This window comes from Mus caroli, unplaced genomic scaffold (genome assembly GCF_978045245.1).
Source record: "Mus caroli unplaced genomic scaffold, Mus_caroli_1 scaffold_14, whole genome shotgun sequence".
Classification (NCBI taxonomy): domain Eukaryota; kingdom Metazoa; phylum Chordata; class Mammalia; order Rodentia; family Muridae; genus Mus; species Mus caroli.
This window is the reverse complement of record NW_028227269.1, coordinates 97000411-97011871: the sequence shown is the minus strand read 5'-3', so window position 1 is coordinate 97011871 and position 11461 is coordinate 97000411. Positions and strand designations below refer to the sequence as shown.

Genomic DNA, 11461 nt, shown 5'->3' with positions numbered 1-11461 from the left:
CAGTGTTCTAAGTCTAGCCCCAAATGTTACATTCCCCAGCCAGTTTGTCCTATATTACTGAAAATTACAATTCATTTCTCCTCATTTTCCCTTAGTGGGAATGTGTGTACCTACTTTTACATCCTGGGTCCTTACTAGCACAAGATCTAGTGCTGGTCCTTCTCATCTGTCACAGTGCAAGCCACATAATCACAAGGATTTTCATATGCTTTATCACTGCGGTTTTCAATCTGTGGGTTGCAACCCCTTTAGGGTTCACATATCAGATATCTTGCATATCATCTCATATGAGTCATACGATTCTATCCCGCACATCATATATTTACACTATGATTCATAACAGAAGCAGAATTACAGTGATGAAGTAGCAGCAAAAATAGTTTTATTTATAGTTAGGGGTCACCACTGCATGAGGAACTGTATTAAAGGGTCTCATGGTATTAGGAAGGCTGAGAACCACTGATTTACAGTATCCTCCTAGCCTAAACTAGAAGTGAGCACTGATAAATGCTGTCCTGGTTGATACTAGCTGTGAACTTGACACAAACATAGAGTACTCTCGGAAGAGGGAATTTCAGCTCAAGAATTGCCTCCATCAGATTGGCACACCTGTGGAACATTTCCTTACTTGCTAATTTATGCAGAAGGGCCCAGGTCACTGTGGGCAATGCCATCCCTAGGCAGGTGGGTCTGTATAGGAAAGCAGACTGAGCAAGCCACAGAGAGCAAGCCAGTAAGCAACAGCATTCTTTCGTGGGCTCTGCTTCAGTTCCTGCCCACAGAGTTTCTTCTCTGGATTCCCTCAGTGATGAACTGGAACAGGGAAGCTGGAAGCCGAAATAAACCCTTTCCTCCCCAAGTTGGTTTTGGTCAGTGTTTTATCACAGCAACAAAAAGCAAACTAGAAAAGATGCTCGATAAACACTCTGGAACTCTAAGCCTCCAGGCAACAGAAAGGATAAGTGTGGGCAAAACAGGATAAACATGAAAGGGTGATCATTCATCCCCCCTCCCACCCCCCGCCATTCCCCCCACCCCTGCTGCCTCCATACTAGAAAATACTGGTGTGAGGGAATAAAAGAAGTGAGGATATCAGAGAGTCTGGTAAGTTCTAAGGAACAGAGTTCACGCTCATTGGCAGAGTCTTGAGACCCCGGCAGGGCATGATGCTGCATAGATACGCAGAGGACCAAAATCAAGGTCTCAATCAGGTGCACAGCCCAAGAAGGAGAAGAACCCCAGAGAGAGGCACAGGATGAAACACGGATGCTCCTAAACCCCTCATCTACTCACTCCTGACTGTCGATGGGCCACTCTTATGCAGACCTAGTGTACGTCTCTACAGACATTGAGTTTGTGATTACAGTGGATGTGTCTCCTGTGGTAGATGACACTTCTAACGCTTTTATACGTCTTTTGGCTCTTATATTCCTTCTGCAGGGGACCTAGCATACTGATAGGTCCAGGGAAGGGGTGTGGGAGGTCATTGCCTTTGTTTGTGTATCCACTAGTGACCCTACCAGACACCATTGGATAGTTCCACTCTAACAGCCACACGAATGGCTCTAGTTAAACTAAGTGGATCATAAAACAAAAACCAAAAGTCATGAATACGGGAAAAGATATGTAGGTGTGTAGACATTGGTAAGATTAGGAGGGGGATAAGAGATGGAAGTGGTAGGGGGTGAGTAACCAGAATGCATTGTGTACATATATACAAACTCCAGAAAACTAACGTAATCAAAATATTCCATGTTAAAAAAATAAAAAATAATAAGAAAAGATGGTCCCCCTGACAAAAGAGAAGAGGTCTCAAGGTCACCTGTGTGAACAGGTTGCCTCCTCCTGAAACCTTGTGACTTTTCTCCACGGCACTGTTGGAGAAAGGTTGAGATGAAATTAGGTTGAATTAGGTAAACATGTAATTATGTCTCTCCTCTGCCAGACCCTAAGCTTGACTCATTCTATTCCATATTAAAGATAACCACTAATATTTCCGGGAATGAAATTAATTTGAAAGACATGTTGGTCATGTGCCTGGCTGAGAGTCCAGCTTTGCTCCCCTGGAGTCTGGGAGAAGCATTCCGTGTCCTCTGCTGACCTTGCATGTGCTTCTGTAGGGAAATTAGAGATGCATTAAGTGGCTGCACACGGCAGAATAATTGCCATGGCAACCAAAGGCCCATCACCTGAGCTTTCTCCCAAACTGATTATCAAGAGTGAATTGCAGATGGTCTCACAAAATGGAAGATGGAAAAATCCATATTTCTTTTTTTTTTCTCTCTCTCTCTCTCACTCATTCCTCTCCTCTCCTGCTTTGATATCTGGGTTCTAAAAGCGGCACACTCATGTCTCCTTTTTCTAAAATTATTCTAAATATGTTTTTTTTCCCCTCCTCAGAGTTGCTGTCTGACTCATGGATCCTGTGCTGGATGGGGTGAGGGACTGGAATAAAATCAGCACACAGCAGCTCTCTTGGGGGGTCAACCCACATGTCTTACATTGGCAAGGCTGGCAGAAGGACTGCATGCCCTTGATGAGGCCACTTTGAGACACACGCACATCCCTGCTCCGTTAAAGGGAATCCATGACCTTGTCAATTCTCTGTCTCAGATCAACTATAGCCAAGATTAAAAGGGCTTCCATGTCAGGCTGTTTCTGGACTTGTGGTTGTGTGAATGAATAGATGGTGACTCCTGAACACATCTTTATAGAGGATTGTTTCCCCTCAAATCCATCATTTGATAGAGAAAACAGTAAACATGAACTGACCTGGGATGTGGTTCAAATGATGGGTTCCTTGGTTGCTATGGTGATTACTCAGCTATTAGTCAACAGTTCTTCGGTAAACCGTTCCAACGCATGAATAAACATAAAAGACCAGCCATGAGTGCAGAAAGAAAATTATTTATTCCTGAGCGTCTCTCTCTCTCTCTCTCTCTCTCTCTCTCTCTCTCTCTCTCTCTCTCTCTCTCTGTGTGTGTGTGTGTGTGTATGTGTGTGTGTTGTCTGGTTGGTTTCTGTCTTAAAACAGGGTCTCATTACATAGCTCAGACTAGCCTTGAACCCCAAATCTTACCTTACCTCCTTAAGTACTGAGATTGTAGGCAAGCGCCACTATGCCTGGGTAGCAGTTGTATTTTTGACAACTAGCCCTCCAACGAAAGGCCTTCAGAAGTCTCCATGCCACACTGCACACTCCAAGGGCTTTCCCCATAAGTAAATGCAATGTCATACGCTTTAGTGAAATGTCACAGGTTTGCCGAAATGTCAATGAGTAACAGCTTACTCTGGGAAGGAGAACTGGGCGGCAATGAGTGGGATCTTCTCCCTACGCAGGATTTGTCACCCCACCCCCACTCCCAAGCTACGTCTATAACCTCGTTTTCCCCATTTTCCTTCTGTAGGAGATAGCTAGGAAGCCTGTGGGTGACTGATGCAAAACTCCAAACCCTGATTATCAAACAAACTCACGGGCAGGAAAAGGTTAATTCCAGACTCTTTCATTTTAAGAAAACTGGGAATAACAATTTTTAGGGAGAAGACTTCCACTCCCCCATGAAAGTTTAGTAAGTAAGTCTCCTCCTAGCTCAGTCCTGAAATTGTATAAGAAACGGATTTTTTTTTTTTTTTACAATTTCTAGTTTTCTCTGAGAAGCAATATAGGTTTTATGAAGAGTTTGCCTGAAGGGTATATGCATACACATTTCAGGGTGGAAGACTTCAAATCATTAAATATATGGTTATATTGGGCTGTGGAAAAGTAGATGGGATTGAATTAACTCTTGGACTTGAATTAAATCTATTTCCAATTATCCCCTGAAAAAGAGCATGCTTGTGGGTCAGTTATGTCTTATAGACCAAATTACTGTTTCTAAAAGACACAAATATTAAGTCATGAAAGTTTAGGCTGGAAGCCACATTGCAGAGGCCCCATTCCTACTGCTATGCTCATGGCTTCTGTAAGGTTCTCGACTCTGCCAGGTTGCAGCCTTCACTGGGGTTTTATCGTGCTAGCACATGGAGTGTGCTCGCTGGGGCTCAGCTGCCCCTCAGCACTGCCTGGTTCCACTCACAGCTTTTAGCAGTGGGGCTTGACTTCCAAGTACACTGTAAGCTCGGTTTGCCTTTCTGTTTTATCATGTTCGGGGAGGTGGATAAGATGAAGGGAATGGTTTTAAGTAATGGCAAAATATGCTCTCAACAGGAAGGTGTCTTTGAAAGAAATCATCACAGGTGATTATTACTGGGTCATTGAACTCGGTGTCGCCGCAATGACTGTCATGTATGATTGTTCTTGTTTCCTGTTTGTGCACCTTGCTCACAAACGTGTGCATGCAGGGGTGTGTGTGCACATAAGCACAATAGAAGTGAACTGTTGCGCTTCCACGTTGGTTCTTAGCACTACATCTAACATGAGGTTAGCATAACGAAGCAGCACTCTGTCACTGCCTTGCAATTCCTTGGACTCTTTACTCCTTTCCATAGTTCTGTCTGCTTCATGATTTATTATTATGCTCCCGCACAGTCCCAAACCGGGACACAAAGGGCCCTGCCTTGCCAAGGGTCCATAGAGGTACAGTCAAAGTGTCCAGAGCCGGGATGTGCCCATGACCAGTGCACCGAGGTGGCAGGTGGCTGTGCACAAAGGGCACCTGAAATGGCTCAGAAACCTGTCTCCCCAGGTCAGCAAAGGTGCTGGGACCAAATTTCCTTGTATGAAAATAAAAAGAGGGTGGGGCAAAATTCTTGGTTCAGGCTCTTCCAGTTCTAAACGCTGTGACTCCACGATCAGCTGTGGGTACTCCTTTTGACATGGACAAATGAATGGATTCTCTCAGGTGCTCTGCGGAAAGAAAGAAACCCTTGAGGTTCTGTGGGCTTTTCTGGCTTTGACGAAAGAATCTGCCTTTGAGGTGAGCCATTATTAAGCTGGTCTTCTGCAGGCATCTCCCTCTGCTAATGTGCCTTCACGTCACAGCTATTGCTGCCCCCAAACTTTGAGCCTATGTCATATTTTCCTGAAAGCTTGAACCCCAATTCTATACTAATTCCCACACATGTATGACGTCCCACATTCCTGCCAACAGGTTGAAGAGAAAGTTGGTTTCCAGAGTGCAGAACACACTTCCTCTAGGTCACTGGCTCTCAACCTTCCCAACAGGTCCTCACACTGTGGTGACCCTCAATTGTAAAATTATGTTTGTTGCTACTTCATAGCTGTAACTTTGCTACTGTTATGAATCATAATGTAAATATCTGACATGTGACACCCCCTCCAAGAGGGGGTGTGAACTACAGGTTGAGAACCACTGCTCTAAGGAGTTTTTTTGTTGTTTTTGTTGTTGTTGTTGTTTCTTTCCTAAACCCTTCAGGGCTTACACTCATGTAGAAGTTGGGCCTGGTTCATCCTCCAAGCCCCATGCTCCCAGAAATAAGACTCAGACTCAAAATATATTTGCTAATACCTTGGCCATGTCGCTAAGCACTTCTCTGACTAGATCATAACTTAATATAACCCATTTATTTTGACCTACATTCTGTCACATGGCTGGTTACCTGTGTTCAGGTACCATGGGTCTGTTTTATCACATCTTCCTGAACGAATCTCCAGTGCCTGGCTCTATCCCAGAATTCTTTCTGCCTTCTGGATGTCCCACCTTCTATTCTTTCCTTTTCCTATAGGCCACAGTTTATTTTTTAATTAACAGGCAATGCATCCATACAATACACAAGATATTCTCTCTACACAACCATAATTTTGAGTCTCTAAATGATTCTTTGCCCATCAAGGCCTGCTCTGGGCAGAGCAGTATTTTTTCTAAGCCATATGCAAAGAAGCTTTTCTCTCAACAACACTTGAAAGTTCTCCAGGCATTACTGATCCCAATAAAAGTGATGAGAGAGACAGACTTCCTTCAGATAGATAGAGCACTACTTCTCTGTGCACATCATCTCCTGGATTGGGTATCTAGTATCCTCTAGTCTTCCTCTTCCCCTGAAACTTAAGCATGTGATGTTATTTGGACATAGGGTCCCTATAGATTACATTAGTTAAGATGATATCATATCATATTAAGATGTACCCCCATATGTGTCCATTCTCTGTTCCTATAACCAAATATCTAAAACTAGGTACTTTATAAAAAAGATTCATTTATCTCATGATGTTGGAGGTCCCATTTGTTGGGCCTCTGGTGAGAGCAATGCGGCTGTCTAATAGCATGGCAGACTGTATCATGGTGGGCACACATGGTAACTGCAACATTGAAGGGTCTTGAATAATATAGGGAAAGGGTATCAGTATTAAATATAGCCTTCTACTGAGAATACCTCTTACATAATAAGCAAAGGTACTAATATGACACCGAAAGAGCTTATATGACTTCCAAGCAGGGAATACCCTGATAGAAATGTTCTTTGACTTTTCTCCAGGGTCTCAGCTACTTAACTCTGTCTTGCAATCCTAGCACACATCATCCTGTGATAGAACAAGACCAGTACTGTGTAGTCAGTGACTTAGCTGTCCTGGTCCCATGAGCCATGGCCAGAGGGTAGGAACAGGGATATGTTGAGAAAGAATGGATTGGATTCATGGCCTGTATTACTTCCACATACATGTCTGTTCCAGGAGGCAGAATGATGCACAAATTCAACCACATGCATATCAATTATCCCTGTATTAAAGCAGAGAAAAGATTTTAATTTTCCATGTGGTATTTACACAGTGACCTTCACTATCTCCAGATAAATACCTAATTTCGAAAGGAGGAAAATGATCCTCTTCACCATCCATACACCTACTCAAGGTACACACACACACACACACACACACACCCTCCACACAGCCTCAAAGGTGTCATCTGCCTGGCACCATGTGGGCAGCAATGGAAGTGGGAGCCACACCAGCGTATAAAGTTGTCTCCAAACACTACCCATCCTCCCACTGGCTTCCAAAAACACAGTGTTGAATTTACAGCTTGAAAACGTAATTAACACTTTTACTTATGAGAGAGTAGACGTTGAAGCGTTTTAGCAGGACGTGCTAGAAACGGTCTCAAATCTCAACGAGTCATGGCCTTACCCAAGTGGTATTCCAAGTGTAGCCACACTCTTCTGGACTCTCAGGAGCCTGAAGACCAATACCAGCTTAGGCCAACCTTTGTAGTCATCCCCAACCTGCCCCACTCCAAGACTTAAAAGTTAACTCCTACTCCATACAGCACTAAACAGCCTAGTGAAAGCTTGGGAAAGGTAGTTGAAGAATTAGACTCTGTCTTTGTTTGGTTTCTATTGCTGTGATAAAGACACCATGACCAAAAGCAAGTTGGGGGCATAGGAGATTATTTCAGTTTACAGTCCATCATGAGAGGAAGGCAGGTCAGGAGCTCAAAGCAGGGACATGGAGATAGGAACTGGAGTATGACCATGGAGGAGTGTTGCTCGCTGCCTTGTTCCTCAAGGCTTGCCCCGTCTGCTTTCCTACACAACTTCTGCCAAGTTGCCCAGGGGTGGCACCACTCATAGTGAGCGGGGCCTTCCTACATCAATCATTAATGAAGAAAATAGCTACCAAATTACTTTCAGGTAGTCTGATGGAGGCATTTTTCTCAATTGAGGTCTCTTTTCCCAGATATCTGTACCTTCTATCAAGTTGACTAAAACAAAACAAAAACAAAACCACCAAGACAGGTCCCACAGCTTTCTGTGATGATCACTTTTACTGTTGAGGCTCTAGATGTGTCCTTACAAGGCATGGTGTACATTTAGGGATGACATGACACATAATATCTTGTTCCCAGATCTCCTTCCTGTAAGTCTCTCTCCTGTAAGCCTGGCACAACACCTTGGATCTTATGTGAAAACAAAAAATTTTCACTTGAAAGGAAGAAACAAAATTATCATGATAAAATAGTGGGTTGGCATGGTCATTAGGGAAAGAAACAGCCCAGGCAAATTTTGGTAAGGGACCCAAAGCTGCTGCCGAGTGTGCTTGGGTAGGAATCTAGGCCCTGGTGTTCAAGTGAAAGCTGGTCCCAGGCGAGAGAATCATCACTAAGGTGCAGCAAGGCCAAAAGAAAGAGGCAGACAAACCTAGGCTTGCATAATTTATTGGGTACATAATTTATTGGGTACACTGTCTTGAATAGCAAGACAGTGATTGCTCATGAACTGGATGAGAAGGGGGAAGATAGAATGGCCAGCATAGGACTTCATCCAAGCAAATGGAGCTGATTTATCTCCAGCTAATACCAAGGACACTGGACACATTTCTGGAGTTGATGGGTCTAGAATCTTGGTCATAAAACTCAATGGACCACACTATTTTTAGATGTTGGGGAGCTATGTGGAGAAAGTTAGCCAGAGCCACTGGGTGTGGTCATGGTTCTTACGACAAGATGGCTGCAGTCAGGTCAAGTTGAAGCCTCACGCCTGTGCAAGGGGAAAGGTAGGTAGGAAGCCAATAGGGCAGAGGGAGATCAGAACTTGTTTCTTCTGCTTACAGCTGAAACATGCAAACACCACTGGGAAAAAAAACACAAGTTAAAATATTGGCCCCTGTCCCAGCACAGCTGCTATATATGACGATGTGAGAAACTCATGTTTTATGTTAAAACAAATACAGATTTTTCTTTGAGGTTAATTGCAAGATTCACACAGTTATTTTAAGTAGAAAAAGCAGAAGGCTCTAGCTTCAATTTTCATGCATATAGTGGAGTCTTTGAATGGTGACCTGGATGCCTCCTGTTTTTTTTTTTCAGTTGTCCTCACCTGCTCCTGCTAATGAAGATTGCTAGAGACCTGAGAGAGATGTTTTTTAATGAGCTTCAAGGATGTAACACTAGGAAGCCTTGTCATGATGATCAGAAAACAGTACTAAGAATATGAGGTCTTTGCACTCAAAGACCTTGAAGAGGTCTCCTCCCCAATCTGGAATTCTGTCAGGGACTCTCAGAACCAAAATGATCCCATTATAAGGTGAGGTGAGTCAGAATGAGGAGCTGAGAACATAGTCCATCTATTTCCATGGCAACACCAGCATCAGCGCCTTCCTTTGTAAACTGACACATATGCATATCATAAGACTGATTCCAAGATCCCTTCCCTGGCTAGTTTAAAAAGCACAGCTTCAACTTGGGAACCATAGAGATAACTAATAGTTTTGTGAAATTATATGCATCAGGTGCACAGTACCTATTAATCACTCACTATTGTGATGCTCTCTACAAATATCTTACAAGGGTGCCAAAAGATGGATCGAAGTCTTTGAAGCCCTCTTTTAAGGAACCCGAGGCATGTATTGGGCTGTACAGGAAACTTCTTACTGCGCTTGTACTGATAGACCAGCTTTTTAACAGCTCCAGGGACACTTAGGTTATCTCTACTTCTTCCTGAAGGAGCTTCAGTTGTGTCTTTTAAGGAATTTAGACGTGAAAGCGCTTTTAGAAACCATTTAGCAAAGTGGTCCTTGACCTCTCAACACCTGTCAGATGACTGCAGCCCTACATATTACTTTGAATATTATAATAAACACTGTAGAGGAGACAAGGGCAGCCTGGGGTAAATATTAGGATTTTCTTCCTCCACGATTCCCAATGAAATATAAAAACACCACACAGCTAGTTGCCCTGCATGCGTACATAGACAACAATCTTGTTGAGAAAACTATTTGTTGCAAGCCGTAATTAATGAGGCAGCATCTATGAGAGGCAATGTTCCTTGCATAAGCTGTGACTATCCAAAGTTCTTACGCTTTTTAGCCAGATGGGAGAGAGAAAATGGTGTAACAACGCAGAAATGTGTGAATTATCTGATCAATAACATATGCTATGTGATTAAATTTTTATTTTATTATCTGACATATAGATTCATTTTCCCACTCTTCTTAGAAAACTTGATTTAAAATTTATATCCAACTTTGAATTCTTCCACTTGGTTTCATTGTTTTACCTATTTTAGGCTCTGTTTGTCTCTCCCCGCCTCCCTGTGTCTATCTTTCTGTCTCTGTCTGTCTGTCTCTCTGTCTGTCTCCGTCTCTGTGTGTGTGTGTGTTGTAAATTTGTCCATCACTCGTTTTGAGTTAATTTTTGTCAGGATATGAACCAGTTGGCATTTGGGGTATGCGACAGCTAAAACCTAGTAGTACATAATTTCAAGAAAACTTAAAATAAATGGTTTGAATTATAAGATCAATGGGCTTTTAAAACCAACTTATATCATCAGAGATAAAGGGAATAAAAACTCGTGAAAAGTGAAAAGTGTTTTACATACTGATTTATTTTAAAGTGTAATATATAATACAAACTTTATGATAAAAATAGTTTAAAATACAAATTTCCATGTTCTAATTAAAGCATTTGTGATAAAAGCACACATTATTAGCCATAAAAATAAAAATTTTAAAGCAGACTTCTGACCTCCTAAGTTTATGACAGCTAATGCTTAAAGACTCTTTTTTTTTTTTTTTGCTTAACAAGTTTTAAAATACACATTTATTTTAAAAAATGAGGTTCATGAAAATGTTTAACAAATATATACAAATATCCACCATGCATCGTGAGAGGAGATTTCATCTCCTTAGAAACGCTGAAGCCACCTGGGCATGGTGGCATCTGTTTGTAACCACAGGTGGGGGATTTTAATTTACGACCAACCTACACTACTATAGTACACACGCTCAGCTAATTGAGTCAGACTCAGAATAACAAAAATTGTGTTTCTTCTCTAATCTGCGGCTTCTAGATCTTAGTCAGATACCTAAACTCATGCCCATACAGGTGACATGAAAGTGTCTAGGGGACAAAGGGGACTAATGGGGGAGGAGAGCATGGCAGAAGTGCACCCAACCTATATGACATATGTCTTTGAAAATGTCTGTATCTAACAATAAATTTTTTTAATTGATAAAGCAAAACTAAGAAATGCTTAAGTCCTGTTTTTCTAGTGTTACCTTATAAAACAACAAAGTTCAGACAACAGGTTCGGGTTTGCAGTCTTGTAGGATGCCTTATGAGGTCTGTATCACAGTATTGATACAAATGCACTCAGTGCGTTTTCTTCCCCGTGTGCTGGCCCTCCGTGAAGGCTTATGTGGCCCAAGCACTGATCAGAGCATAGCAAAGTGCTGCTTCAGCTGCTTAATTAAGTGCTGTGTGTCCACGTGCTCAGGAAACGCCGCTTCAGACTTCTGAGCAGCAACGTAGCTTCTCTGAAGATCTCCAATCTGGAAGGAATGCCAGATCACAAACCAGACTAAGATTGCTGTGTTGGAAAACTGTGAAGGGTTCTTAAAAATAAATTGCCGTTTAGAATCACCTCATCTAAATTAGAAATCCATCATGAAAAAAAAATGAGGAAAATAAAATTATATAATGTATGCTCTGTTATAGTTGTTTAGTTATGAATCAGAAACCCTGTCCCTGATAGTACTGTAAGTTATAAGAGAGAATTTGCATGCCTA

The 11461-nt window shown here is 42.2% G+C and overlaps 1 protein-coding gene across 2 annotated transcripts in view; it reads right to left on the bottom strand.

Annotated features, from left to right (window-relative positions):
• Window positions 1-10319: 10319 nt before the first annotated feature.
• The window catches only part of Ttc8 (tetratricopeptide repeat domain 8), a 75586-nt gene continuing 74444 nt past the window's right edge, over window positions 10320-11461 (bottom strand). For both annotated transcript variants that reach the window (XM_029484921.2, XM_021178803.3), the window contains one exon: window positions 10320-11224. In XM_029484921.2, the coding sequence (XP_029340781.1) occupies window positions 11108-11224 (117 nt within the window). In that variant the 3' untranslated portion in view covers window positions 10320-11107. The remainder of the gene's footprint in view (window positions 11225-11461) is intronic.